Raw genomic sequence first — 24,076 nt, forward strand, 5'->3', positions numbered from 1 at the left:
CTGTCTTTCACCTGAGGAGTTTTGGGTAGAACATACTTACAAGGAAAGTATTTTTTTTTTATCATAGATGTAAAATGCATATATTTTTTTTTTATCCAGTTTTGACTTAATTACTACTCAATACATTGTTCTTTCATAAAATGGCATTTTTTTGAGTCTGTATGCTCCAGTTAACAATTAATCGATTGCTAAATTAGTTGAGAATTATTTCAATAATCGATTAATCCGATTAATCGCTTCAGTCCTAACCCTGACAATTACCCTGACAATGTGAGTCTTACACATTTATGCCACACTTTTCAGATTCTTATTTAATAAAATAATTTCAAACCAGGCATCCCTTTATATCTCCTTTACAATATGCAATAATAAACTTTGTCTGATTAAATCCCATGGTGTCATAATAATATGACACAATGTTCCAAAAAATGTAAGGCATATGAATACCTTTACAAGTCTTGAGAGTTCTCCACAGTTTTAATTAATCTCCTGTTGCTTAAAAAGCATTAATATCAATTGACTGCATTGTAACTGGCTCTCTTTACTAGGCCATCCGCTGTGGCAATATGGAGCCACACGCAGCACAGTGATAGATATCATACAGGGCACCGCGCAAAACGACCTCTCAGTGGTTATTAACTTAGAAATAAACGCCCTCCGGGGAGAACGCATAAACAGCAGCAGAGCTGGAGCAGGTGGAGGCAGTGAGGAACACAAAACGTGTTAAGTAGGCCGCCACATCAGTGCAGTGTAGACGTGACGGTTGTGGGTGAGGTCGGGACGCCCCGCGCTGCCGTGGCGACGTGAACGGCTAACAGAACCGGGTCAAAGCTGACGCGTCGCGTTACTTTGTGACAACAAAAAACCTGAGTGAGGGGGAGGGGGTAAGAGCGGCGAATGGAGAGTGAAGCCCTGAGGGGTCGCAAAATTCACCTGACAGATGAACCAGATTCAAGGTGTGTTGCTATGGTAACGGTGCACATTGCAATGGAAAAAAATGTTTTTAAGCTAATGATAAAGTTGTAGCGCAGCACTCCAAACATGGTCAGGAAAGTTTCAGAAGACTCAAAGATATCAGAAGCTATTTGTCACTCAAGCTGAAGGCTGGACGATGTGGCTGAGAATCGTATCACAATATAATCGTTTCATATCAGTTGATATCGACAATTATCTGAAATACTGCCAAACTGGTGATATGACCTTGTTTTAGCCAAAATTTCCTCTGGAGAAGTTGTTCTCCTTTCACTCCACGCCGTTGTTTTTTATTTTTTTACCAGTCGTGAGGCTCGGTGTCAAAACGTGAAACTGCTGCTGTGCAAGTTACTCAGCAGGTTGTTGCTAGGTAACCACAGAGTGAGAGACATAGCTGATGCCAACAACCTGGCTTCGCTCGCCATGAGAGATTAGTGGCTAAAGTCTTTCCTCTGCCTACATCTCCCAGGATGCTGTGCGGTTCTGGATTTAGTGAAATTATTGAGCATTATATCAGATATAATAGATTGGTATTATTATGGGTTTATTTCCCAGCCCTAACTCTAACTGAGGGTTGGTCAGAAGACATATGTGACAGGTTAGAAGAGGCTTAAAAGGACTTTTTGAAGCAGGGTTCTGTAGAGTAGTTATTAGTGGTCAGAATTTTGCTTGAGAAATTTTCTCAAAAAATGTTCAGAACTTTGTGGCCCAAAACTCCACAAAACTTCACTTTTGTCTTCCAAATTTATGAAATTTTAGCTTTTTCACTCCTTGTGACTGAAAATTGACAACCGTCCTCTTGCTTTCTGCATCACCAGAACATAAAATACACAGATGGCATAACTGCACCATGTAGCGCCTTGTGAAGATCTTGTTCTAGTGAACATATTTCTGTAACAGGTTTCCAGGTTGCTCAATCCGATGCCACAAAAGATAAAATGTTGGTCATAATTACACATGCCTCACAGCCTCCATTTCCATGCTTTTGTTGTTCCTACTTAGAGAAGCTACTGCCACATATTTCTTGAAGTATTGCCAATTAGATGAGGTGCTTAAATAAAACACAGACTTTAAAAATTCTGGAAATGGTTGTGTTTTGAAGACAAACCAGATGAGATTGAAGAGCTTGCAGTCGGATTCACATCTGATGGTTATGAAAGACTTTGAGGAATTGGTCCCTGGCGGCGGACATCGATCAGAACCGCACAGCCTCCAAGCTGAACTCTTGAGGGAATAGTGGGCGGTCTGCAGAGCCTGGTTGTGGAGTCAGATGTCTGAACACCAACAGTGAGCTCTTCATTTCTCCCTACAAGCTCCACTTTATACTTTTGGACATTTTAATCTGCAGCTTTTATGTATTTCAGGATCATGTGGGTGAAAGTCTTGCAAAACTCTTATGTCAAAATCTAGAAGTAGATATACTGAAGCAACACACCGTTATTCTGGGTCATTAAGACTCAGATGAGTTTCATTCAGCTTCCAGCAGTCAGCAGTCCACTGTCATTTAGACATTTTAATCCATTTTTAAACTAATAACTTCCTGTGATGTTATGGAGGAAAGAAAGTTGTATCTTCTTTCAGTTCCAGATATTTATTCAATTCCTTCCTTCCTTATAAACTGACAGTAATGAATTTACATGTAGTTCTCTGCTATGTCCAAACATTTCAGTCTCTACTGTAGAAATATTCTGGACTTATTTTCACCATGTCTCTGAACCAAGAGCTCCACCAACATCTCCTGTTAGATAACAATTACCACTATGTATCCCCCCACCCCCCCACCCAGTAAGTGAATCCCATTATCAGGGGAATCCCTGCTGCAGTTTCACTGAGCAACACTTTGCCGTCGTCACTCCACGCTCCTCTCTGGGTTAAGTGGCGTTTGGTGCGTCACTGGAAGGCAGAATGCTGCCAGTCGCTGTTTCTCTCGTCTAACTGGCCTCTCCACATTATCTGATTGGCTGGCTCCACATTAATCATTCATCGCTCTTGTGTCAGTGTTGGTGTGCAGCATGCTAACAAACTAGGTCATTGGGCGCTAACGAAGCCGCTCTGAGGTCCGACAGGGACGGACATCCTGCTGCATCTGTAGCCGCACCGTCCAGCCAGGCAAGACGAAGCCGTTGCAGCACAACTCGCTTGTTTCTGCTTGGTCTTAAAATTTATTTTTTTGAATCTGGGCATGGGCACTTTAAAATAAATAATTGGCTTTGCAAACTTGTTGACAATAATGACGTCCAACACACATACAGATTTCTTCTGGATTTTCCCTTTTCGTCACACTTCAGCTCATCAAATAAATTTTATTATCAGAGAATTGGCGAAAAGTAATTTCCCCCAAAAGCCTAATCACTGGGTTTGTGGAAACTGTCATCCCTATAGATGTGAAAGGCCCACTCCACAGCATCTCAATTGGATTTGAGCTAAGAATTTGACTAGGCCACTCCAGCCTAGTTGCTGATGTGTTATAGTGATCTGTCAAAATTCATCCTAACCGAAGTCCAGTTCAATTAAATACAACTCAATTCTTATATTTAGCGTTATCTCTAGGCACTTTGGGAAAAAAAACTATTTTAATTCAGCAACGCACATTCCTATTGATCCTATTAAACAGTGCAGTAAGCTCAGCTAATTTTTTTTTTTTTTTGTATTTTTGAACTTTATTGAACACTGAATTACAAAAAAAACACTGATCATGTGACCAAATAGTGAGGAGGAAGGCGTTATTTAATGAAGTTAAGAACCGCATGGGTGAAGTGGTTAGACAATACTATTTTTCAAAGAAATAAAAAAGAAAAAACATTTTTCACTCTTGAAAGTTAATTTAGTCTATCATAACTTTCATAATTTCATAAATGTTTCCAAATGGCTGAACTTCTCTTTTGCTGATGAGGGAAAGAAGTGTACAGCAACAAGTGGAGGAGGGAAACACAATGTTAATCTGTCCTCCATATAGCCAGGAAACTTCTGCTTGTTCTGGCATCTTAAAAACATAGAAATGTTGCTATGATTATTTTTTTTCTACTTTATTTAAACCATAAGGTTTTGTTTTTGCCTATTCAGTAGCATTATTTGTAAGAAATTAAATCGTTGTATGCATCTTAAGCGCCATGTAGCCCCCCTGTGATTCCTAAATTAGTCCCTGCCGGTGACTGATCAGGGATCCGTGCGTGCTTTGGCTGAGGGAATGCTGATGGGACTACTTTCTGTGGAATCCAGTCGTTATCTCCCCTGTGGATGAAAGCATCATAGGTTGCTGCGAAGGAAACTCGGCCTCTTCCAGCGCGTGGCTCATACACCTCCCCCTTTCCACAGCCAAGGCACGGGGACTGGCATGCAAATGAAATTACACAAGATGTAGAGCTCTCCGTTGCGTACCGAGAGCTTCTGAGCTTCTGTGTGTGGCAGGTGACAGAGAGAATTAGCTCCAACAGAAACACAAGCGATGCCACCGTTTTTATACCAAAACGAAGAGGGAACGAAAAGAAGACGTTCTAGGATTAGTCCGTTTAGTTGACACCCTCCTTTCCCCCTCGTTCACATTGCTGAAAAGGACTTCCTTCATGCCAAACGGATGGCTGTATCAAGGCGCTCATTTCCAAATCACAACAAATGAGCTATGTTTCTCTGCTCTGTTGCCATGGGTAACACATCTTTTTCTTCTCATTGCTAATCTTGGCTGGTCTTTGAGATCTCTTCCATTTGGAAAGCCTTGCCTGCCTGTTAGTGCAGCTCTGACACAGTTTCATGCTCCTGTCAGACATTCGGCTGTGCTGCTAAGAAAACACAGAGGTGTCTTTATTTCTAATCTTTATTAGCAGAACAGGCTATAATTTATTAAATTACTGTAAATAAAAAAATCTACATGAGTTTAAGGGGCGTTGATGCCTATCTTAACTATAATTTAACACCAGAATCTGGAACAAACTTCCAGACTACTAGCTGGGTTTCCATTCACCATAAAATTGTGCAAATTGAAAGTGCAAAAATAAATTTGCATAATGGAAACACACCAATTTAGAAAAACCTTCATTAAAGGTTTTTTTGTTAGGATGAGGTGGTTCTTCAGCCGCATCGTAACGCATATATTTCACAAAACAGCAATGGAAACCCTTTTGAGTCACATGACCAACAACCGGATGATGAAAACGTCAAAGAAGACAACAAGAAGTAGTAGGAGGATCATGGCTCATTGTTGGTTTTTTCAGAACAATAAGCAGCTAGCTCCACCAGAGCTCAGTTCAAAAAAACCTCTGTGTCATCCCAACATGTTGAATCCACTTAAAATCGCCAACTACTGTTTCCTCCAAAAGCCGTGTTTGTAGCCCCTTCCAAGCATGCGGGGCTTGCCACTCCAACTCCTGAGTAAGACACCGATGACTCCTCTGATTGGCTGATGAATGATGAGCACTAGCGCCACGGCTGGATTATAAATATGATCTCATGTAACCGTTTACATCTGTCGCTGCCATGATTGTTACACTTGTTGCGTAACGTGTGCTTACGCTTATTCAGGTGTGATTTTAGTTTAATTTCGTATTGAATCGAAACACTGCAACTGCAAAATTGTGTTTTTTCGACATTAGCGCAATAGCGTCAAAGATTTACTCACATTTGTAACAGAAATACACCTGGTGATTCCCTTTAAGCCAAGGCTTAAGCTCCACCTGCTTTCAGCTGTTTAGTGGAACATTGATCAACATGTTTGATGTGATTTTTGAAGATGGCATTTGACAAAATGCAATGTTTATTGCTTGTTTCATAATCAGTGACTGTATGATGTTTTTATGATGTAAAGCAATTTGAACTGCCTTGTTACTGAAATGTGCTTTACAAATAAACTTGACTTGACTAAACCAAACCAGACAAAAAGGACTGAAAACCTGTATAAACCAGATGGATTTTTGGCAGGGTTTATACACCAGTGAAGACGTTTTCTTTCTGGTATTTATTTAACGTTGTCCTTGTCTTTTTTTTTTTTTTGCAGGTGAATACACAGTGATGACAGCTCATTTCCACCTAAAGAGGAAGATTGGTTACTTTGTCATTCAGACGTACCTCCCGTGTATCATGACAGTCATCCTTTCCCAGGTGTCATTCTGGCTAAACAGAGAATCGGTGCCTGCTAGGACTGTGTTTGGTACGTAGAGTGGTTCTGCATCAACTTTTCTTTTTCCCTACCTTCCAGACCTTACTATAATGTTCTCACTTCTAGTTGGATGAAGGTAATTTAACACCAATTGCATGATAATTCCATCTCTAAGCCATTAGAAATTAAGGAAACGGGATATAAGAGACCAGCTGCTAATGGACTGAACAGAGAGCTCATGTTAGTTGGATAAGATGGGTCAGAACATCCGTCTATAGACACGTTGCGGCATGTTGTCATGGACACAAGATCCCACCCTCCAGCTCCCTGCTTGAGAGGAAAAAAACTGTTGATGATGACGATGACTACCATTAGGTTTTAGCTGTCAAGTCGCCAACATAACGCACTAAATCTTAAATGTAGGTACGATATGTAAAATAAAAAGAGACGCAATGCGTTGCTACTAATTGTGAACACTACAACAACTGCATAACAAGGTACAACATTGTAGAAGTAAAGAAAAAATGTTTTAATTGAAAAAAATATTGAGGGAGAGGGAAGTAGGTCAGTTACGCTAGCTTGACTTTGACAATCTTAACATGTGGATGTGCTGCAGAATTCAATGTGTTTTGGTTCAGTTGAAAATCAAAACAACCCAACCCACACACCAACTCTCCTGCTCTACTGAAGTAGAGCAGGAGTTTAAATGAGCTAATTCACTCCTCCAGCATTCAGATTATCACTTATTAATAATCACAAAATAAACATCAAGCTTGAAAACATGATACTGTGACAGACTGAATGTTCTGTTCTTTATGTGGGAAATGTTTGTGTGGCTTTTGATGTTTAATCCTGACACACTAGTGGAGCTGTTGTCAGTCTGTTGCTGTGGCAACAAGTCTCTGTGTGGAGTAGTCCACAGAGTGCGAGAAAATAGAAGAATAGGAATGGTTTTGAGTTATTCTCCAATGGGTTTTCTGCGCCATTTCCCCTTTGCACTAACTTAGTAATACCGACGTCTCCATGTTTCATTTTATTAACATTTTGTTCTACCACGGCTATGGATGGCAAGTAAAAGAATTGTCTCTCCAGCGTTGGGCACATGCGTGAAACTTTCTGGATTTAAACAATAACTTACAACGTGTATAAAGATAGCGAACATTTACGCTGTAAAGAACCTGCAGAGAGCCATAAAAACGATCACAGGTGGATCCCGAAACATTCTGTTGTCTTGTTCCAGGCGTGACCACGGTCCTCACCATGACCACTCTGAGCATCAGCGCGAGGAACTCCCTGCCCAAGGTGGCCTACGCCACCGCCATGGACTGGTTCATCGCCGTCTGCTACGCCTTCGTGTTCTCCGCTCTGATCGAGTTCGCCACTGTCAATTACTTCACAAAGCGCGGCTGGGCCTGGGATGGGAAGAGTGTCGTGAGTGAGAAGGTAATGAAGAAGAAACCATGTGTTCCGACAGCCTCCATTTTCAAAGAGAATTCATTAGCGCTGCACCGCGGCAGATTGTGGCTCCAGAGGCATTTCCTGGAGAGGAATGGGAATAATGGCAATTTCTCATTTAATTCTCTGGGTTTGTTTTTTGTTTGTTTGTTTGTTTGTTTTTATTCAATTTGGCACATTGGTTCCACTTCAGTGAATTAGGACAATATGACTGTAAAGTATGTTCTGTTCATTTTCTGTTTTTGTGGGGATTGGACCGTAGAGCCAACTACGTTTCCCCCTTACTAATTTCTTGTGTTTCCTTCTTTTTGTCACACTTAACTGTTTCTGATCATCAACCAAATTTTAATTTCAATTGGAAGTAACATGGGAAAGACAAAAAGCAGCTACATGTCATTAAAGCTGCTGTATTAAAATGCTTTTTACATATTTGTTAAAACAGTAGGAGGACGGTCTTTGTGCTGTCAATCAACTCGTGCAGAGAAACAACTCATTGTTACAGGAACATTACTTATCCACTGTCATCAGTGGTGGTCATGCTAACTAGCATTAACATTAGCAGTAGCATTAGCATTTCTCTCGGCAAGAAAGGGGGAGTGTGAGCAGCAGGTAGACAAGTGTAATTGACAGTGCTGTCACCCTTCTCCTGGCTCTGATTGGTCGTTTCTGATTAATGTATGTTTGTAGTTAGCTCTGAAGCTCTAAAACTTACATTTTGTATTAAATGTTAAATCCTTTTCATATATTTAAATGAGTTTTAGCATCTGAAATACTTAAATATATCAAAATAGCAAAAATGAAAATTACTTTGTAACACTTTTTTTTCCTCTGTAAGTGCTGTAACTGCATATCAAGGGGCTTGACATGTTGAGGAACCAAAGTTCTCCTCTTCTTGTAGTAAAAATAAACAGAAGATTAGGTGTCAGTACCAAGTTGTTTTTGTCTATAGCTGCTGAAGCTCCCTTTTTTCTTTGCCATTTTTGAAAAATATGAAAATGAGCATTCATACAAAATACGCCGTTGACCGATCTCGTCCCTTACAAAATGCGTCCCAGCCACCGAGGCACTCAGTTTGCACTCATTGAAAATCCGTGGACGGGCGATGAAAAGCTAGGCTTCGTGAAACTTCTCCCCCTCTGTCTGTTAACAGAAGAAAGAGAGGGCTTCTGTGATGAAGAAGAATAACGCCTACGCCGTAGCGGTAGCCAACTACGCGCCGAACGTCGGCAAGGACTCCGGCACGCTCCCGACCATCGCCAAAGGCGGCACCGTGGATCTCGGCAAGGCCAAAGCGGACGGCAAGGCCCCGGAAGCCAAGAAGACGTTCAACAGCGTCAGCAGGATTGACAGGCTGTCGCGGATTATGTTCCCGGTTCTCTTCGGCGGCTTCAACCTGGTCTACTGGGCCACCTACCTAAACAGAGAACCGGTTATAAAGGATATGGTCCCGTCCAACTAGAACCCGGCTTCGGACGGGTTCCGACCCGTGGAAGAGACGAACCAAATACCTCCAGCAACTGCGGTACACATACTTTTTGCAGCCCTGGATTGCAACGTGATCCTCTTTCTCCTCCCGTTTTCTACACCTTCTGCAGCACTTTTGGAGAAGCCCGGCTTTTGTAAATGTGTACGTATATTTATATATTTAAGGTTTCATTGTGATACATCGTGTGGTTACTTTGAATCAAGTGCATATTTCCTTAAAAGTCATGTCTACGGAAACCTTCACATGGCCACTGTACATACAAACCAAATGGAGAAAAGACCCTGGATATTCACACATGCATTTTATTTACCAATATATTAAATGTGTTCACCTATAAGAGGTAAAATCACAGGATTGTTTTGTATTTTTGAATGGAAAGAACTGAAAATAACTTTTTTGGTTTCGTTCATAATTATTTGAACGACATTTTTTTTAAGTAGATAACTCACATCTGTATAATACTGTTCCTGTTTTATATTATAATCTGGGACAGAAGACAATTGAAGTAATCTTAACTAAAAAAAAAAAAGAGAAAAGGTTAAAAAAAAAATCACTCGTGTGTCAGAAACAATGTCTGTGTTTTTCCAGCGTTTACGTGTCGGGTTTGATTTCAGTGCAGTATTTCCGTAGAAAAACCAAGCGAAATCAGGGGGACTCTTTTATGAAATTCAAAATACGAAGTGAAAGTATGAACACCAGGAAACGCCGTCTTGGCTGACTGTTTAGCATTAGCATCAGCGTTAGCATTTAGCTGTGATCATGTTAAAGGGAATGGCTTTATGTCAGCGCTTGGTTTCATTTCATCCACATGCATTTCTTTTACATCCCTTCCTTCTTCCATTTCAACAAATCATTTCCAGCCTTCTTGTTTTCAGCATATTTCATAATTTTATACTTTGATGTTTCTGATTCTGAGCTTTTCTGAATATGAAATGGTGTCATGTGCCACGAGATGCTTTGTATCGACCATGCTGTACTTTGTATTCATCCATGACTGGTGAACATTTTGGAACTGCTATGACAACCTACAATTCACAGTAATCTTCAATAATCTATAAAATGGTTGACAGTAGGGAGATGTGGTTAATAATGTCTGTCAGCTGGAGGTCGGACTGGAATCAGAACTAAAATAAATGTGAAAATTGTTTAAAACAAAGTTTTTAGACAACATGCAATTGCATTAAGTCATACATGATTTGAGTGCTTTCTGCCAATTTATCTCTATAATTATGTCACCATATGCTATTATTTAACCCTCCTGTTACATTGCCATTACAAGAGATGAGATGTATTTTATGTTTTGCACTTCAAATTCTGACTGAGCCAAAAAAAAACCCTCATAAATTATTTTTTGCTTCCATACACTAAAAATTGAAGTCACTTAAAAAAAAAAGTGGAAGAAACAGTCACTCATTGCACTTTGTTTTGATCATTCTGCAACAGAAAAATCTAAATAAATCCAGGTGGCATGTTTATGCTTCCAGTTACGAGAGGATTAATGCAGGGGCAGAAAACAGTGTCTGATAAAAGTAGAAAAGAGAATAAAATGGTGATTGTGTAGTTGTGACACAGGAACTAACAGAGGAGTTGATTTTTCTTGGTAAGTTAAATTATAGAGCTAAATAATCATAAAATCTCTCATATGTTTTGCTGTTATTGTTTTTTTTCTCCAGAGTTTATGTCACACCCCATCGCCTATGATTGCATTTATCCCAGTTGGAGACTGTTGACTCTGGTAAAAAAAAAAAAAAAAAAATGACCCATGATCTAACCAAAATAACTTAAAGAAATCTCCATAGTGACGGATATTTATATGGGTCTCCTATGGCAACTACGAGTTGATGTACGGTCGATAGGATCCATCCCACGTTAGACAACAGCATTTTACTCCACTTTTATACTGCAGTTTTAAATGTCTGAGTGCATTATTTCTCTGCAACCACTTTGTTTTAATGTTTATCTTTTCTTTTTTTATTAGTTGTTTTTGTTTGGGGTCATTTTACGTCTTAATTATTTTGTGTATTAATGTTCTTTGCTAGTTTTGCTCTTGACTTTTTTTAAAAGCTGTTTTATACCAATTTTCCAACGGTTCTGTCCTCCGTTGAGGAGATTTTGTTCCAGTTTTAAATTAATTGTCAGCAAAAAAAGGGGAAAAAATCCCAGTGGGAGATTACTCGAAGTTGTACAACCAAAACAAAGAACAGAATAAAATCAATAAATTTAGGATGAAATTTGACATATTCAGAAAAATGTACAGATAAATTTTAATTTTGAAATGTTTTTGTTATTAATCTTCATTTCTTGAACAACTTAAAAACTGAGTGAAGCAAACCGATGGAACACCGATACAAAATGGAAGATGGTGGCTAAGTTTAAAAAAAAAGTGTATGAATTTGTAAAAAAAAAAAAAAAAAGGATGACCAGAATGTCTTTCATACCCAATTTAGACACAATATCATCAAAATCATAAATTCATCTACATTACTGTCTCTTTTTAGTGTAAGTGATACAAATTTCATTAAAATGGTGAGATGGAAAAACTCCTTGGAAAAAAAGTGTAAAAGATGAGAGCGGATGTTTGTTTCTGTTTACAGTTAGACGAGTCGCCCCCTGCTGGCCAGCTACAACCTTACAGTGACTTTTACACTGTAAGGTTGTATATGTTTTTTAATCCGGTGTCAGTCACTGACAAAAAGCTAGAGGCTTTTGTGGATTTCAGATGACTGATTGCTTTTGCATTAAGTAAAGGAAAACAATTTGCATAAAAGAGACAAAAGGAGGAACTGGAGGTAGAAAAGAAATAGATGGCGAAGGAACAGAAATGTAAAAGAAGTGTGTGTGTGTTGTTTTTATGTTAACTTTTGAAATGCAACAGTTGTGTTCTCCATAAGCAATGCTGAGATTTGTTGCGGTGGGAGAGACGGTCAATGGATATCGATCAGAATCAAGGGAACGTCGCCAAACATTTCAACGTCGCCAAAGACGAATCATTAAATCCTTTGAAATCTGAGAGAGTCACCGCAAATATCCAGACATATAGAACCGATTTTTAACTCCAGTTAAAAAAAAAAGGGTCAGATATCTCTTGTTTTTTCTTTCACATCCAGCTAATCGTTTGTGTTTGTGGCCTGCAGTGAAAGGACGCCGTCAAGCTTTAGAGGAAAATCAGAAGGTACATGTGGCGGTCATGTAATTTATTTCCATTAGCATCAAAACAGAACAGGAGCTACCAGTTGTTCTGCTTCACAAACATCTGGCACGAGAAAAAAAATCTGAATATTAAGTTAAATCCATGTCCGTGTCCATTAAGTTTTTTAAGGATAAATTTATTCTCCCTGAATTACAGAAATGTATGATATAAAACATTTGGTTGATGATTTTTGTCTGTCATTGTGCATATATATATATATATCATGTTCAGCCTCATATATGTTCTCATAAAGTGCTATGTTTTTACTTTACAGCTTAACATATTTAATTTCACCCAATTCATTTACTTATTTTGAACAGACTTTGAATGCAGATTAATTTCACATTCCAAGACCTTTTCTCTGGCATCCAGGCAGAAACTTCAAACATTCCAGGTAGAGATGATTGTTCAGAAGATGGAGGACTGACTTAGTGCACAGTTGTTTTTAATAAAACACATTCTTCCAGCTCTTGGCGTCTATTTTTGTGATGCTTTCGCTGACGCTGGCCGTTCGCACTGCAACAACCACACAGAGGCAAACAGCCGCTGTAGCTTAGACTCTGGTTCAATAATATCATTATAAAATGGTAAAAAGTACAGTAAGTGAATAAATAATTTTTTTTTTGTTTGTTTTGACTATTCAACTAACCTATTTTTTTTGTCCTTTTAGTAGCAGCGTTTTCCCGTTGTCTCTCTGGAATAGCAGCTCCTCTGTTCCTCTGCAGGAGTCGATCCTGCCAACCAGCGCTGCCATGCTGCCAACAACCATTATTATTTAGCCAGAAAGCCCCGGTGGCACTGAGCTGTGATACGGGGCTCGTTTCCTGACCTCCTTTCCGAGCCGTGCCTCCTCCTCCGTCCACGGCTGACCCCGCTTGTCTGCCCAGAGACTGTACCGTGACAGAAATCTCTGCTGATGGACGGGAAGTATCTCGCCGGTCGCACAGCGCTGCGCGGCTGCTTACAGACACGCATCAAAAATCCACATAATTGACGGCCTTGCAGGGGTTTTAGGAAACGTCGGATCGGGGCATTCGAGCGAAAAGAGTCTTTTTGATACGTTTAAAGAGCATTCTGGTGGAAACTTTCATTTTGACCACCCTAATATATTTTTGGTTCATCTTAAAACACTTATTGCTAAACGATTCACTCCCCTTAAGCTTTTCAACATTTTGTTACGCTACAATAACTAATTTTATTTTTTTTTTTATTTTGTATGGACTTTTTGTGCTAAATCCACACAGCTTAGGACTGAAGCGATTAATTGTGATGGCTAGATTATTCAAATAATCAGCAACTAATTTAGGAAATGATTAATCATTAACTCAAAAAACAGCCATTTGCCACACATTAGTGTGGCTTCAACACACTAACGAAGCCAAAACTACCAAAAAAACAAACATACATACATTTTGAATTTAAGATTAAAAAAAATATTTTTCTGTAAATTAGTTTTACTCAGAAGTTCTCCAGCAGCAGTTTTCAATTCACCTGGTTCAAATTCTGTAAAAAAAAAAAAAAAAAAAAAAAAAACAAGAAACAAAACTGCTATTATGCATATCCAATTATTAATCAATTAATCAATAAAATAAAATAAAAACTCCAGCTTTACACCGAGTAGGTCGAGCAGAAATGGCTGAGATTTCCACGTGTTGATGTTAAAAATATTTTTAGCCACAAATATGAATAAAGAGTTTTGAGACCAATTAACTTCCTGGTTTCCCTTTGTCTCATTATTTTTAGATGCTGTTTATATTGTGATTCTGAACTTGTTTGTTTTGGTCTGGTTTATCATTTGCTAGCAGATGTTGTCCAGAAACATTTCCAAGCATCATTTTATGTGTGGGGCAAAGAGAAAATAAATAAATAAATAAAATGCTTTCAAGAGGGTTGCACTATTATCTGACAAAGATAAATATGCATTCTTTATAACCTAGATTATAATTGTAAAAAAAAAACAAAAAGAAAAAAAACACATAAAAAACATGACAAGCCGCATCTAGGGCTAATAGATGCTTATTATTTTTTGCTCAAAGAAGAAAAGCAATAATCTATTCAAGGCAGCATCGTTGTCATAGCAACTGGCGTCAATTTTTATCCCACATCAGACAGGCTGAGTGGGCGGGACTAACGGCTGTCAGACGTGTTGGAAGCTAACAAATGCGTCGTGCAACTACAAACAGGCTCCCAATTGTTTAGGGCACAAAGTGAGGCGTTGTCATTTCCAGGTGATACAGTTAATTCATTTCCCTGCTTTTCGCCAAAATAAACACATAAACGAGAAACTAAATTATAGTTTTCATTTAGAAAAGAAACACAATATAACTTCTACACAAAAAGGACAGTGGTGTCGAGAGAGCGTCGAGTGAAATAAAAAACAATCATACAGCTGAATGAAGCGGTTTTCCCTCAAAATGTTGCTAATTTCTTTATCGATAATAAATTTGTCTGGCATTGTGTTTGCCTTTCAACATTTTTGAAAAACTAGGTCTTTCATTTCCAGTGGTTCAAATTAACATTCTTCATAAGTTCCGGTTCGAACGAAATACATTTCCCATAATTCTTTGCAGCTGACCTGTAACCCAAAATGTCAGCACCCTGAAAGCTCATGCAAGGACTACTGTTGTTTATAGCGTAGCTGTATTGTTATGGGTGTTATTTATTTGAAGCAGACTGTTCACTAAGGTCTCACTTAGCTGTTTCTGTTATGTTAGCATGTTGCTAACCTTGCTAATGCTGCGCAGGTAGCCTTTGGGGAGCTTGTTAGCATTTCTCCTGCCCTGATAATAATAATAACAATAATAATAATGCTGTGAGGTTTCTAGAAAATATGACGTATTTTCTTGTCAAACAGCTCTGCGACATTTCACTGCTAGGACGGGTTTTACCGTTTAAAGTGTGTAGGAGGAAAATACCGAGCTACAACATTTGCTACAGGGTGCTGAGACACCGCTTGGTGAAAAGTCTGCCTGTATTATCCAGCAGCTTCAGGAGCTTAAGCACACAGCCAGCCAAGGTAACAAACCCACCTCAGAGTCAGTTAAGGCAACCATGCATGGATTACTGTTAGTAAATATGAAATATTTAGTATGTTTCCTTTACAGTTAATAGAGTTAGTTGCTCTTTGTTGTTCCTAAGGATGCTGTCGACCTGTCCAAGTTCCCTGTGGACAAAATCAGGAATTTCTGCATCATTGCCCATATCGACCATGGGAAAAGCACTTTGGCTGACAGGCTGCTGGAAATGACAGGTAGAAAGCTTCACAGAGTCTCACACCTCTGTAAAACAGAATCAAACACCTGGAATGTGGACCTTTGTTTAGTTGAATATTACATTTCTGTGTAAAACTCAGTTCGATTTCTCCAAATCAGACCAAATCTTTTCAGTTTGAGACATTTGCCCTCACATCTGGCGTGCCCCAGGGCTCTGTTCTTGGTCCTGTTTTGTTTATAGATCATTATCGTCACTGTCCGCTTTGCCACTTTGTTGGCGTCTTTAGAAATGTGACGTAAGCATGTGTGCCTGTTGTGCTGGAATTGTCTCTTAATGTTGATACTGTTGGGAAACAGGCGCCATCGCAAAGACGGAGAAGAACAAGCAGGTTCTGGACAAACTTCAAGTGGAGCGGGAGCGAGGGATCACCGTGAAGGCCCAGACGGCCTCGTTGTTCTACAGCCACGACGGACAGGAGTATCTCCTGAACCTCATTGACACGCCGGTAGAGTCCCACTTCTTCACAGTTCAAAATATGTCTCCAACCCAAGCACCAAACGTTTTTTGTAATGTGACTAAATAAGAAAGATATCTTGCAAGGTTTCCCCCAGAAAACTTGCTAAGCTCGGTTGTTGGGTGGCAGTCATTCATCCAGCGGCCCGTCGTGTTTTTGAGTTAAAAATGTTTAAAGTTGACAGGAAATTTGAAAATATCACTTGGTAATCATGTGTTATTGAAAGATTGGAAGTTTAACACCTGAATACCAACCATAAAGTCTTAAAAAATGCAAACATTTGAAAAAGACTTAAATAAGCAGTGTTTAGCCTGGTGGGGCACAAGTACAGCCTGGTGGCCCGCCAGGCTTATAATACATTGGGGGAAACCCTGTCTTGTGTTATGAATTAGTTTTGAATGCAGGTTTGCTTTCCCTCCAGGGCCATGTCGACTTCAGCTATGAAGTGTCCCGTTCACTTTCCGCTTGCCAAGGCGTCCTGTTGATTATCGATGCCAATCAAGTAATAAATATATATTTATTGACTTTCCGAGGATTTATTTTTTCTGCGTGATTTGAGGTCTCTCATCTGTTGTGGTCTCTTAAAGGGCATTCAGGCGCAAACCGTCGCCAACTTCTACCTGGCCTTCGAAGCCCAGCTGGCTATCATACCTGTGATTAACAAGGTACTTTCAGACATTCCCACTGAGAGTTACCTGTACAAGGAAAGGTGACTTTGTTCTGTCTCCTCAGATTGATTTGAAAAACGCCGACCCAGAGCGAGTGGAGTCACAGATCGAGAAGGTGTTCGATATCCCACGTGAGGAGTGCATCAGAGTAAGAGATGGCGGGAACATGCTAACCGTTTCCCCGTACATTTCACCGTGCGCGCCTCGCAAACGTCTCCTCCTGTGTGTCAGATTTCCGCCAAGCTGGGAACAAACGTGGAGGCGGTTCTTCAGGCGGTCGTCGAAAGGATCCCGCAGTAAGATCGGCGAGTTAGTTCTCTCCGTCTCTCGTGTGAAGTCTCGTTTTGTCTCGTTTTGCTCAGGCTTTCCTTCTTTTCCCCCCAGTCCCGGAGGGAGTGTCGACGACCCGTTCAAAGCTCTGGTGTTTGACTCCAATTTCGACCACTACAGAGGAGTGGTGGCCAACATCGCCGTGATCGGAGGGCGGGTGAAGAAGGGCGACAAGATCGTGTCGGCGCATCTCAGTAAAACCTACGAAGTCAACGAGCTGGGCCTGCTGCGGCCGGAGGAACACGCTACACAGAAACTGTAAGTGGACGGTGTGTATCGTTAACTGCTGGTCTTTAGTTTTCATTTTCTTCTTTGCCTGTCAAACTTTTTACAGCCTGGAAGATAAAAATCCAGGTCAAGAACAGTGGAAAACTGTCGAACCTTCAAAACATATATTTATTGGAGATTTTTCTTCTAACGAGACAAACATGCAAAATCTTAACCTGCGTTTTGATTTACAATAATCTGCACCACCATTTCCTACAAATCTCTGCTGTATTCTTTTAACTAATTAAGTATAAGTTTGTTTTGTTGTTTTAGTATTTCTTCAGTTTTCAAAAATTTCTTAAGTTGTATTTTTGGACCTCAGTCACTTTTGATCGACAATTTTGGCCCACATAATAAAAGGTTTTATCCAAACGTCGCGTTAGCGTCTCATGCTAATACCAACATGGCCGTTCTCTAGCTTTGCAGGCCAGGTGGGTTACATCATTGCGGGGATGAAGGACGTGAAGGAGGCCCAGATTGGCGACACTCTTTACCACCACGATCATCCGGTCCAAGCTCTTCCCGGCTTCAAGCCTGCCAAAGCCATGGTGTTCGCCGGTAAGACTCTCCCTGATTTCCACTTTTAAAAAGTAAACTCGGATTCAAACTGGAAGTGGGGAACCGTCTAAAAGTTATTCTGCTCTTGGCCCCTGAGTCAAGTTTTGTTTACGTAAGGCTTTCAGTGAGGAATCCAGCGTGGCTGGTAATGTGCTGCCTTTGTCGTTTCCTCCTCCTCAGGCATGTACCCAATGGACCAATCAGAGTACCCGGCCCTGCGGAGCGCCATTGAGAGGCTGACCCTGAATGACTCCAGTGTCACAGTGCAGAGAGACAGCAGTCTGGCCCTGGGAGCAGGCTGGAGGTCAGAACCAGCGCTTTTCAATTAGAGGAAAAATGGACTTCTGGGTGAAGAAGGGTGGGGTCAGGATTTGTACCGAGGTCACCAAGGAGAAAATGTTGGCGATAAGGCCACGTTCACACAGCAGGCAAACGCGAATTAAATCCGCTTCTTCCCCTCCGCCCCCCAAATTGTAACCTATGTTTGACGTTTTCTCCGCAATTCTGATCTTTTCACCCGGAAAAACATCTGATCTGTGCCACATCCATACGTGGAACTAATTCAGATTCATATCCTATAGCTTTGAAAGTGTCAGCACTCTGAACGGTCACATCGCATTTTATTCAGCTTTTACATCGTTGACTTGAGACATGCGTCATAATTCTAGACCAGAAAAAGCCAGATGCCTTTAAATGAGGACGTAAACAACGGGAGAAAACGATGATTATGAACTTATGAATCTGTTCTATTGGCATCGCTTCATGATCCGTACGCATCCTGACTTCTCTACAGAAATTGCCGTCAATGCTCCACAAAATGCCGTTGCTATTCGTTGTGATTTCTTTGCTGTTGCTGTGGTCGTGTGTAGATTGTGCATCGGCTGAATAAACTTTAAAATCGATCCACGTTTTTCTTCTGATTGCGCTCGCATTTAATCAGCAGATTGAACGACCACACACAAAAAAAAATCTGAACTGAGCGTCACGACCTGCTGTGTGAACGTGGCATTAGACGACTTTCCTGCTTCCTCCATCTGGTTTCTAGTTGTGTTTTAGTTGCATGTCCTCCTCCACAGACTTGGTTTTCTGGGTCTTCTTCACATGGAGGTGTTCAATCAGAGACTGGAGCAGGAGTACAACGCGTCGGTCATAGTGACCTCCCCCACCGTGCCGTACAAGGCCATCCTCTCCTCGGCAAAGCTCATCAAGGTAGAAGAAGGGCGACAAATGTCAGAGATAATAAGACATTTTCCCATAAGTGAAATAATCTGCCAGTGGAACTAGTACTTTTCTTTAAAATCAGTATTCAAGAATTATTGACTTAAAGGAAGTTTCAAGTATAAGATATTTGTAGAATTTGATCCTTTTCATCAAAAATCATAATATAATTTCTAGTTGGTTATAGAGGAACAGTTTTTCCAATTCTAAGGTATTTTTCCTCCTGACTTTCTCCTTAATGAAGTCTGTTATATGTGATCAGAACCTCTAAAACCCGTCTGTGTTCTCGTGTTCTTGTCCTCACAGGAGCACGGCGGCGAGGAGGCCACCATAGTGAACCCGGCTCAGTTCCCAGACAGATCGGTCGTGTTGGAATATTTGGAGCCCATGGTGCTGGGGACGATTCTGGCTCCAGACGCTTACACCGGCAAGATTATGAGCCTGTGCTTGGTAAGAGGGATGGGAGTAAAATGCTAAAGAGATGAATTAAAACTCAGTACAGATGCAGTTTTGCATACATAAACATACCAGTTTAGAAAACTAAGAATTCACACAAGTGCTGTGGGTCAGAAAATGAATTTTTAAACTCGACTTTCTGACAAAAGTAAAACCAAAAAGCCTCGCAAAAGAAAGTTGTGGTTTATCTTTCAGAGTCGCAGGGGGGTGCAGAAGAGCATGGTGTACATTGACGAGCAGCGTGTCATGTTGAAGTATCTCTTCCCCCTGAATGAGATCGTTGTGGATTTTTACGACCTCCTCAAATCAATGTCATCCGGATACGCCAGGTAAACTGTAGCTGGTCGCAGCATGCAGCTCAAAACAACGCCTGGTTTTCGTACATCAAGAGAAAAACCGGGAGAAAATGAAAAGGGACAAATTTGCTATGTTTAGTTGTGTGTTTATTCAAGAAAATGAATTATTAATTACCGATCTGTGGAAGGCAAAACTAACTAAGTCCTCACACTCAGGATTTTCAGACAGTCTGGTTTTGGGTGCAAAATGTACTTTATGCGGCTCTGTTTAGAAATCTAAACACTCGACAAGCTCCTTATATTATCACCTTAATGTCCCTCATTCAGCTGTTTATGTGCTATGAAGGCGAGGATGTGTTAACAAAACATATACAAATTGTAACACGATGGTGGGGCTAATAAGCAAGGCTGAATTTGAAGGCAGTCATGAGTTAAAGCAAATGCTGCATATTGCGAAAAAAAATCATCCCTTTGTGCTAATAAAAGACGGCAATTACAACTGTTGAAATTCAGTTTTCTAATAAAATATCATTTTCCTCCAGTTCAGTTGTTTTTCTTGTCATTCCCATTTGATTTTGCTGAAGTAACTCTTTGTGTTCTTCTCACCACTTCCATCTCTTGCTTCCACAGCTTTGACTATGAGAATGCAGATTACCAGGCTGCCGATTTGATAAAGATGGACATTCTACTGAACGGCCGGCCGGTGGAGGAACTCACCACCATCGTGCACAGGTACAGTCTAGTCTTTATTATGTTGAAATATTCTGGGGATGGTTGTATTTGTTAACCTCAGTTGGTTTTTGATTAAACTGGTTTCTGTGGAGTTTGAATAATCAGACAGTTATTCAAATCCTACAGTTACATCGCTATGTGTTCTGTACAAAATTAATTAAAGTTTACTATTCTTTTAGAGGGTGAACTTGCATTATACTATTATCAATATATATTACTTAAAAGTGGTCTCAAAAACAACATTATTATTTATCGCCGTCATTTCTTGAACAATTTATCGTTCGGCAAAATTGATCTTTATGGCAGTCAATGCATGTTTTTTTTTTATTTTTTATATTTGTATCATCTTACTGGGTTTTTCTGACAGGGAGCGTGCGTACAGTACGGGGAAAGCCATGTGTGAGCGCCTGAAAGAATCCATTCCCAGGCAGATGTTTGAGATCGCCATACAGGCAGCCATCGGAAGTAAAGTCATAGCAAGAGAAACGTAAGTAGTACAGCGTCTGCCCTGAGCTCCTCCATTCGTCGGCAACATTTTGAACTTACAACAATCAATAAATGGTACTTTGGAATAAACGTGGTGCTGTGTTCCTCTTTCAGAGTAAAAGCATTCAGGAAAAATGTTCTTGCGAAATGTGTAAGTAGAATGGTTTCTGTTGTCTTATGCAATATCTTGTCGCAAGTCGTTTTAATCCGCTCATCTTTTGCAGTACGGAGGCGACATAACGCGGAAGATGAAGCTGCTGAAGAGGCAAGCCGAGGGTAAAAAGAAGATGCGGCGCGTCGGCAACGTTGACGTTCCAAAAGACGCCTTCATTAGTGTTCTGAAGAGGAAAGAAAAATAAAACATTATTTTAATCCATTATTTATGCATTTGCTGCAACCGTAATCAAAAAATAAAGGAATTGCTAAACTTTTTTAAAACTTTGGCAATCTCTTTTAGTTTTTATTAGTTTTTTGTTTCCTTTCTGATGCTTTGTTCACATTTCTCTAATCAAAAATGGATGTAGCACCAGAAATGAAATACAAAATTAGATATTTTTCTCAATCATGTTGGGATTTTAATAGATATTTAGAGGATAAGAAGTGATGCAATTTCATTATTTGCATTATTAAAAACGAATAAGGTGAACATGGAAGTGGTTCCCATGGTAACTCTGAAGAAGCTGTAGAGGTCCACAGCTCGGGTGGGAGAAACAACTATAGGTCTTCCAGTCCGCAATTCTAGCCTTTATGGAATAGCAGGAAAAAAGAAAAAAAAGAAAAAAAGGTATTAAGAAGTCAGGTTTCATGTTGTGTTAACACTCCACAACTTTAGCTGTTATTAAAATTCCATAAAATATCAAATCAAGGTATGCTAACAGATGTTAACATTGAAGGGAACCAGAAATAAATTCTAACTAGTAAGGCAGGAATCTGGATATAAATTTTATGATGTGTATTAATTTGATATTCAACACTATTTACTTTTTGTGAATATAAAATTATAGGAATAAAGTACCTTAATCGAGCATAAATAAATGCCCAACCCAGGGAACTGGTGTAAACGGAGCTGTCTTGCAGTGACTAAATTCTCCCAGCAGATGGCAGCAGAGGCTCAGACATGTACATACGGGTAGTTTAGTCTTGTATCATTGTTTTAACGTACTTCTTTTTTTTTTCATTTTTACAAGTTAAACTTTAGATATTCTTTGTTCTTTCTCCTCTAAGAGCAGAACAAAACTAATATTATAGGGAAACTTTTTTTTTTTTTTTTTTTGGCCATTTCATCATTGTAAAACCTTAGATCTGTGGTGCCCAAGTTTCTCCACCTCTGATGCTGGATTTAAACAGATGAATCACTTCTTCGGGTTGTCACAATTTTTGCAGAGAGCCCATGTTTAAATCAGGTTTATTGAACATGGAAGACATAAAATATGCAAAACGCCACAACTGAAATGGGCACTGCTTTGAACAATGAATAGACATAGTTTTAGATTTCCTTACTTTTTTCTCAGAATTCTGAGATTAATATCATGCTTTGACTTCCTCTGCCACGTAACAGGTCTTTTAAATCTGACATGTACATCCAGGAAGTTAGTTTTCCTGCTGAGATCAAATTCATAGTTTTAAAATAAAAGTCAGAAAATTCTGAGATTAAAGTCAGAATTCTGAGGGCAGAAAAATCAAAATTATGAGACTGAAGTCGGAATATTCTCGGATTAAAATCAGATTCATCTGACATTAAATTGTGAGATAAAAGTCAGAAAATTCTGAAATTATGAATTATGACAAAAATCTGGTTCCTGAGATTAAAGCCAAATTATTATTATTATGTATTTATTTTACAGTGGCAATAATCCCTTTCTGTACCTGCTTAATGCATTTGTTCTGGCTGACGCAAACAAAAACATAACCCAAGTGTTCTTTTAATAAGCGCGTTGGTCTTGTTTGGTTTTCTCGCTTTCCGTAGTTTATCAACGCGGAAGCTAAAATGAATGGCTACATTGCTAACTGGTATTAGTGTTTCTATCCCAAAAATACGTATAAACATCTACTGTTTGCTACTTTTCCCGAGAGACGGACATGTTGCGGGGTAACACGCAGCTTGGCGGGTTGTCCCTATGATGCGTGGCAGCTGCAGCTCCTATGTGTCGTCAGCGAGTTGTCCCCATTCAGATAAGTTAGTCGCTCAGTAAACCACCATGAGAGTCCGCTCGTCTGTGTTCGCCTGCTTCATTTTAATATTTGAAGTGCTCGGCGTTGCCCTCTTCCTGAGGGGCTTCTTCCCTGTTCCTGTCAAGTCTTCTTTCTCATCCAAGAGCAGGCTGTCGGATTTACCCGCGGAGCCGCTGGCAGGTGAGAGCCCTCAGCATCACCCTTCCCCTACCTACTTACCTACCTGTCTGTCCCCCTCATTGTGGTTAAGCTCATCTGATTTGTTCTCACCTCACAGGAAGCCCTCCCAACTCCACCCGCCTGCCCCAGCCCCTGTTCAGGAGGGTCGTTCTCATGGTGGTGGATGCCCTCCGAGAGGACTTCGTGTTTGGACCCTCCGGGGGGTCCCACATGCCCTACACCCGGTACCTGGTGGAGAAAGGCTCGTCCCACAGCTTCGTGGCCAAGGCAAGACCTCCCACTGTCACCATGCCAAGGATCAAGGTAAGGTGCTACATTTATCCACATCTTAAATATGATTGCTTTTATCTGTGGCAAAGACATCTGCAGGGTTATATTTTCCCACAGCGTGTAAGCGCATCCTTAGAAATCATTACATTTATGTATCTAAAATTAAGGAATTAAATGCTCTTAAATTTATGTATGTACAATAAAGGCCTTAAAATGTCTTAAATTCATAAAACAATTTAAGTTAGCCCTAAATGCGTCCTGCAGTGGCAGGACTATTTAATCTCATATAGTTTTTTTTTTTTGTTTGTTTGTTTGTTTTTTTCTGGCGGGACTTTTCTGTCAGGCATTCATGACCAGAGGGGGTTGAGGCTACCACTAACAAGCTGCTAATATACCTTTACTAGCTAGCAAAGGCAAATTCTTTGAGCTAGCTATCTACGAAGCTAGCTAACTGGCTATAAAAAAAGGCAACTAAAAAGCTGGCTGCCTTTTGAGCTATGAAAAAGGTTAGCCTGCTAGCTAGC

The 24,076-nt window shown here is 40.1% G+C and overlaps 3 protein-coding genes across 4 annotated transcripts in view; all 3 read left to right on the plus strand.

The window, feature by feature from the left end:
* Window positions 1-12,414, plus strand: part of gabra2b (gamma-aminobutyric acid type A receptor subunit alpha2b) — a 32,875-nt gene extending 20,461 nt beyond the window's left edge. Inside the window, exons 8-10 of one of the 2 annotated variants that reach the window (XM_016679809.1) lie at window positions 5,960-6,112; window positions 7,302-7,504; window positions 8,664-12,414. In XM_016679809.1, coding sequence (XP_016535295.1) covers window positions 5,960-6,112; window positions 7,302-7,504; window positions 8,664-8,975 — 668 coding nt within the window. In that variant the 3' untranslated portion in view covers window positions 8,976-12,414. The remainder of the gene's footprint in view (window positions 1-5,959; window positions 6,113-7,301; window positions 7,505-8,663) is intronic. The other variant, XM_007568398.2, reaches the window with a different exon arrangement.
* Window positions 12,415-14,684: 2,270 nt separating this feature from the next.
* On the plus strand, window positions 14,685-21,369 carry LOC103149311 (translation factor Guf1, mitochondrial-like). Its single transcript, XM_007568403.2, has 17 exons — window positions 14,685-15,208; window positions 15,331-15,442; window positions 15,762-15,910; window positions 16,341-16,421; window positions 16,507-16,584; window positions 16,652-16,735; window positions 16,819-16,883; window positions 16,972-17,175; window positions 17,603-17,742; window positions 17,923-18,046; window positions 18,819-18,951; window positions 19,267-19,410; window positions 19,612-19,745; window positions 20,343-20,444; window positions 20,812-20,931; window positions 21,045-21,081; window positions 21,155-21,369. Exons 1-17 carry the CDS (start codon window positions 15,023-15,025, stop codon window positions 21,287-21,289), a joined length of 2,028 nt encoding a protein of 675 aa, XP_007568465.1. The 5' UTR covers window positions 14,685-15,022; the 3' UTR covers window positions 21,290-21,369.
* A 1,498-nt stretch (window positions 21,370-22,867) lies between these two features.
* LOC103149318 (GPI ethanolamine phosphate transferase 2-like) overlaps window positions 22,868-24,076 on the plus strand; it is a 1,363-nt gene continuing 154 nt past the window's right edge. The window contains exons 1-2 of the mRNA XM_016679802.1: window positions 22,868-23,282; window positions 23,380-23,672. Of these exons, the coding sequence (XP_016535288.1) occupies window positions 23,129-23,282; window positions 23,380-23,672 (447 nt within the window). The 5' untranslated portion in view covers window positions 22,868-23,128. The remainder of the gene's footprint in view (window positions 23,283-23,379; window positions 23,673-24,076) is intronic.

The sequence above is a fragment of the Poecilia formosa genome, unplaced genomic scaffold (genome assembly GCF_000485575.1).
Source record: "Poecilia formosa unplaced genomic scaffold, Poecilia_formosa-5.1.2 Scaffold221, whole genome shotgun sequence".
Lineage (NCBI taxonomy): Eukaryota > Metazoa > Chordata > Actinopteri > Cyprinodontiformes > Poeciliidae > Poecilia > Poecilia formosa.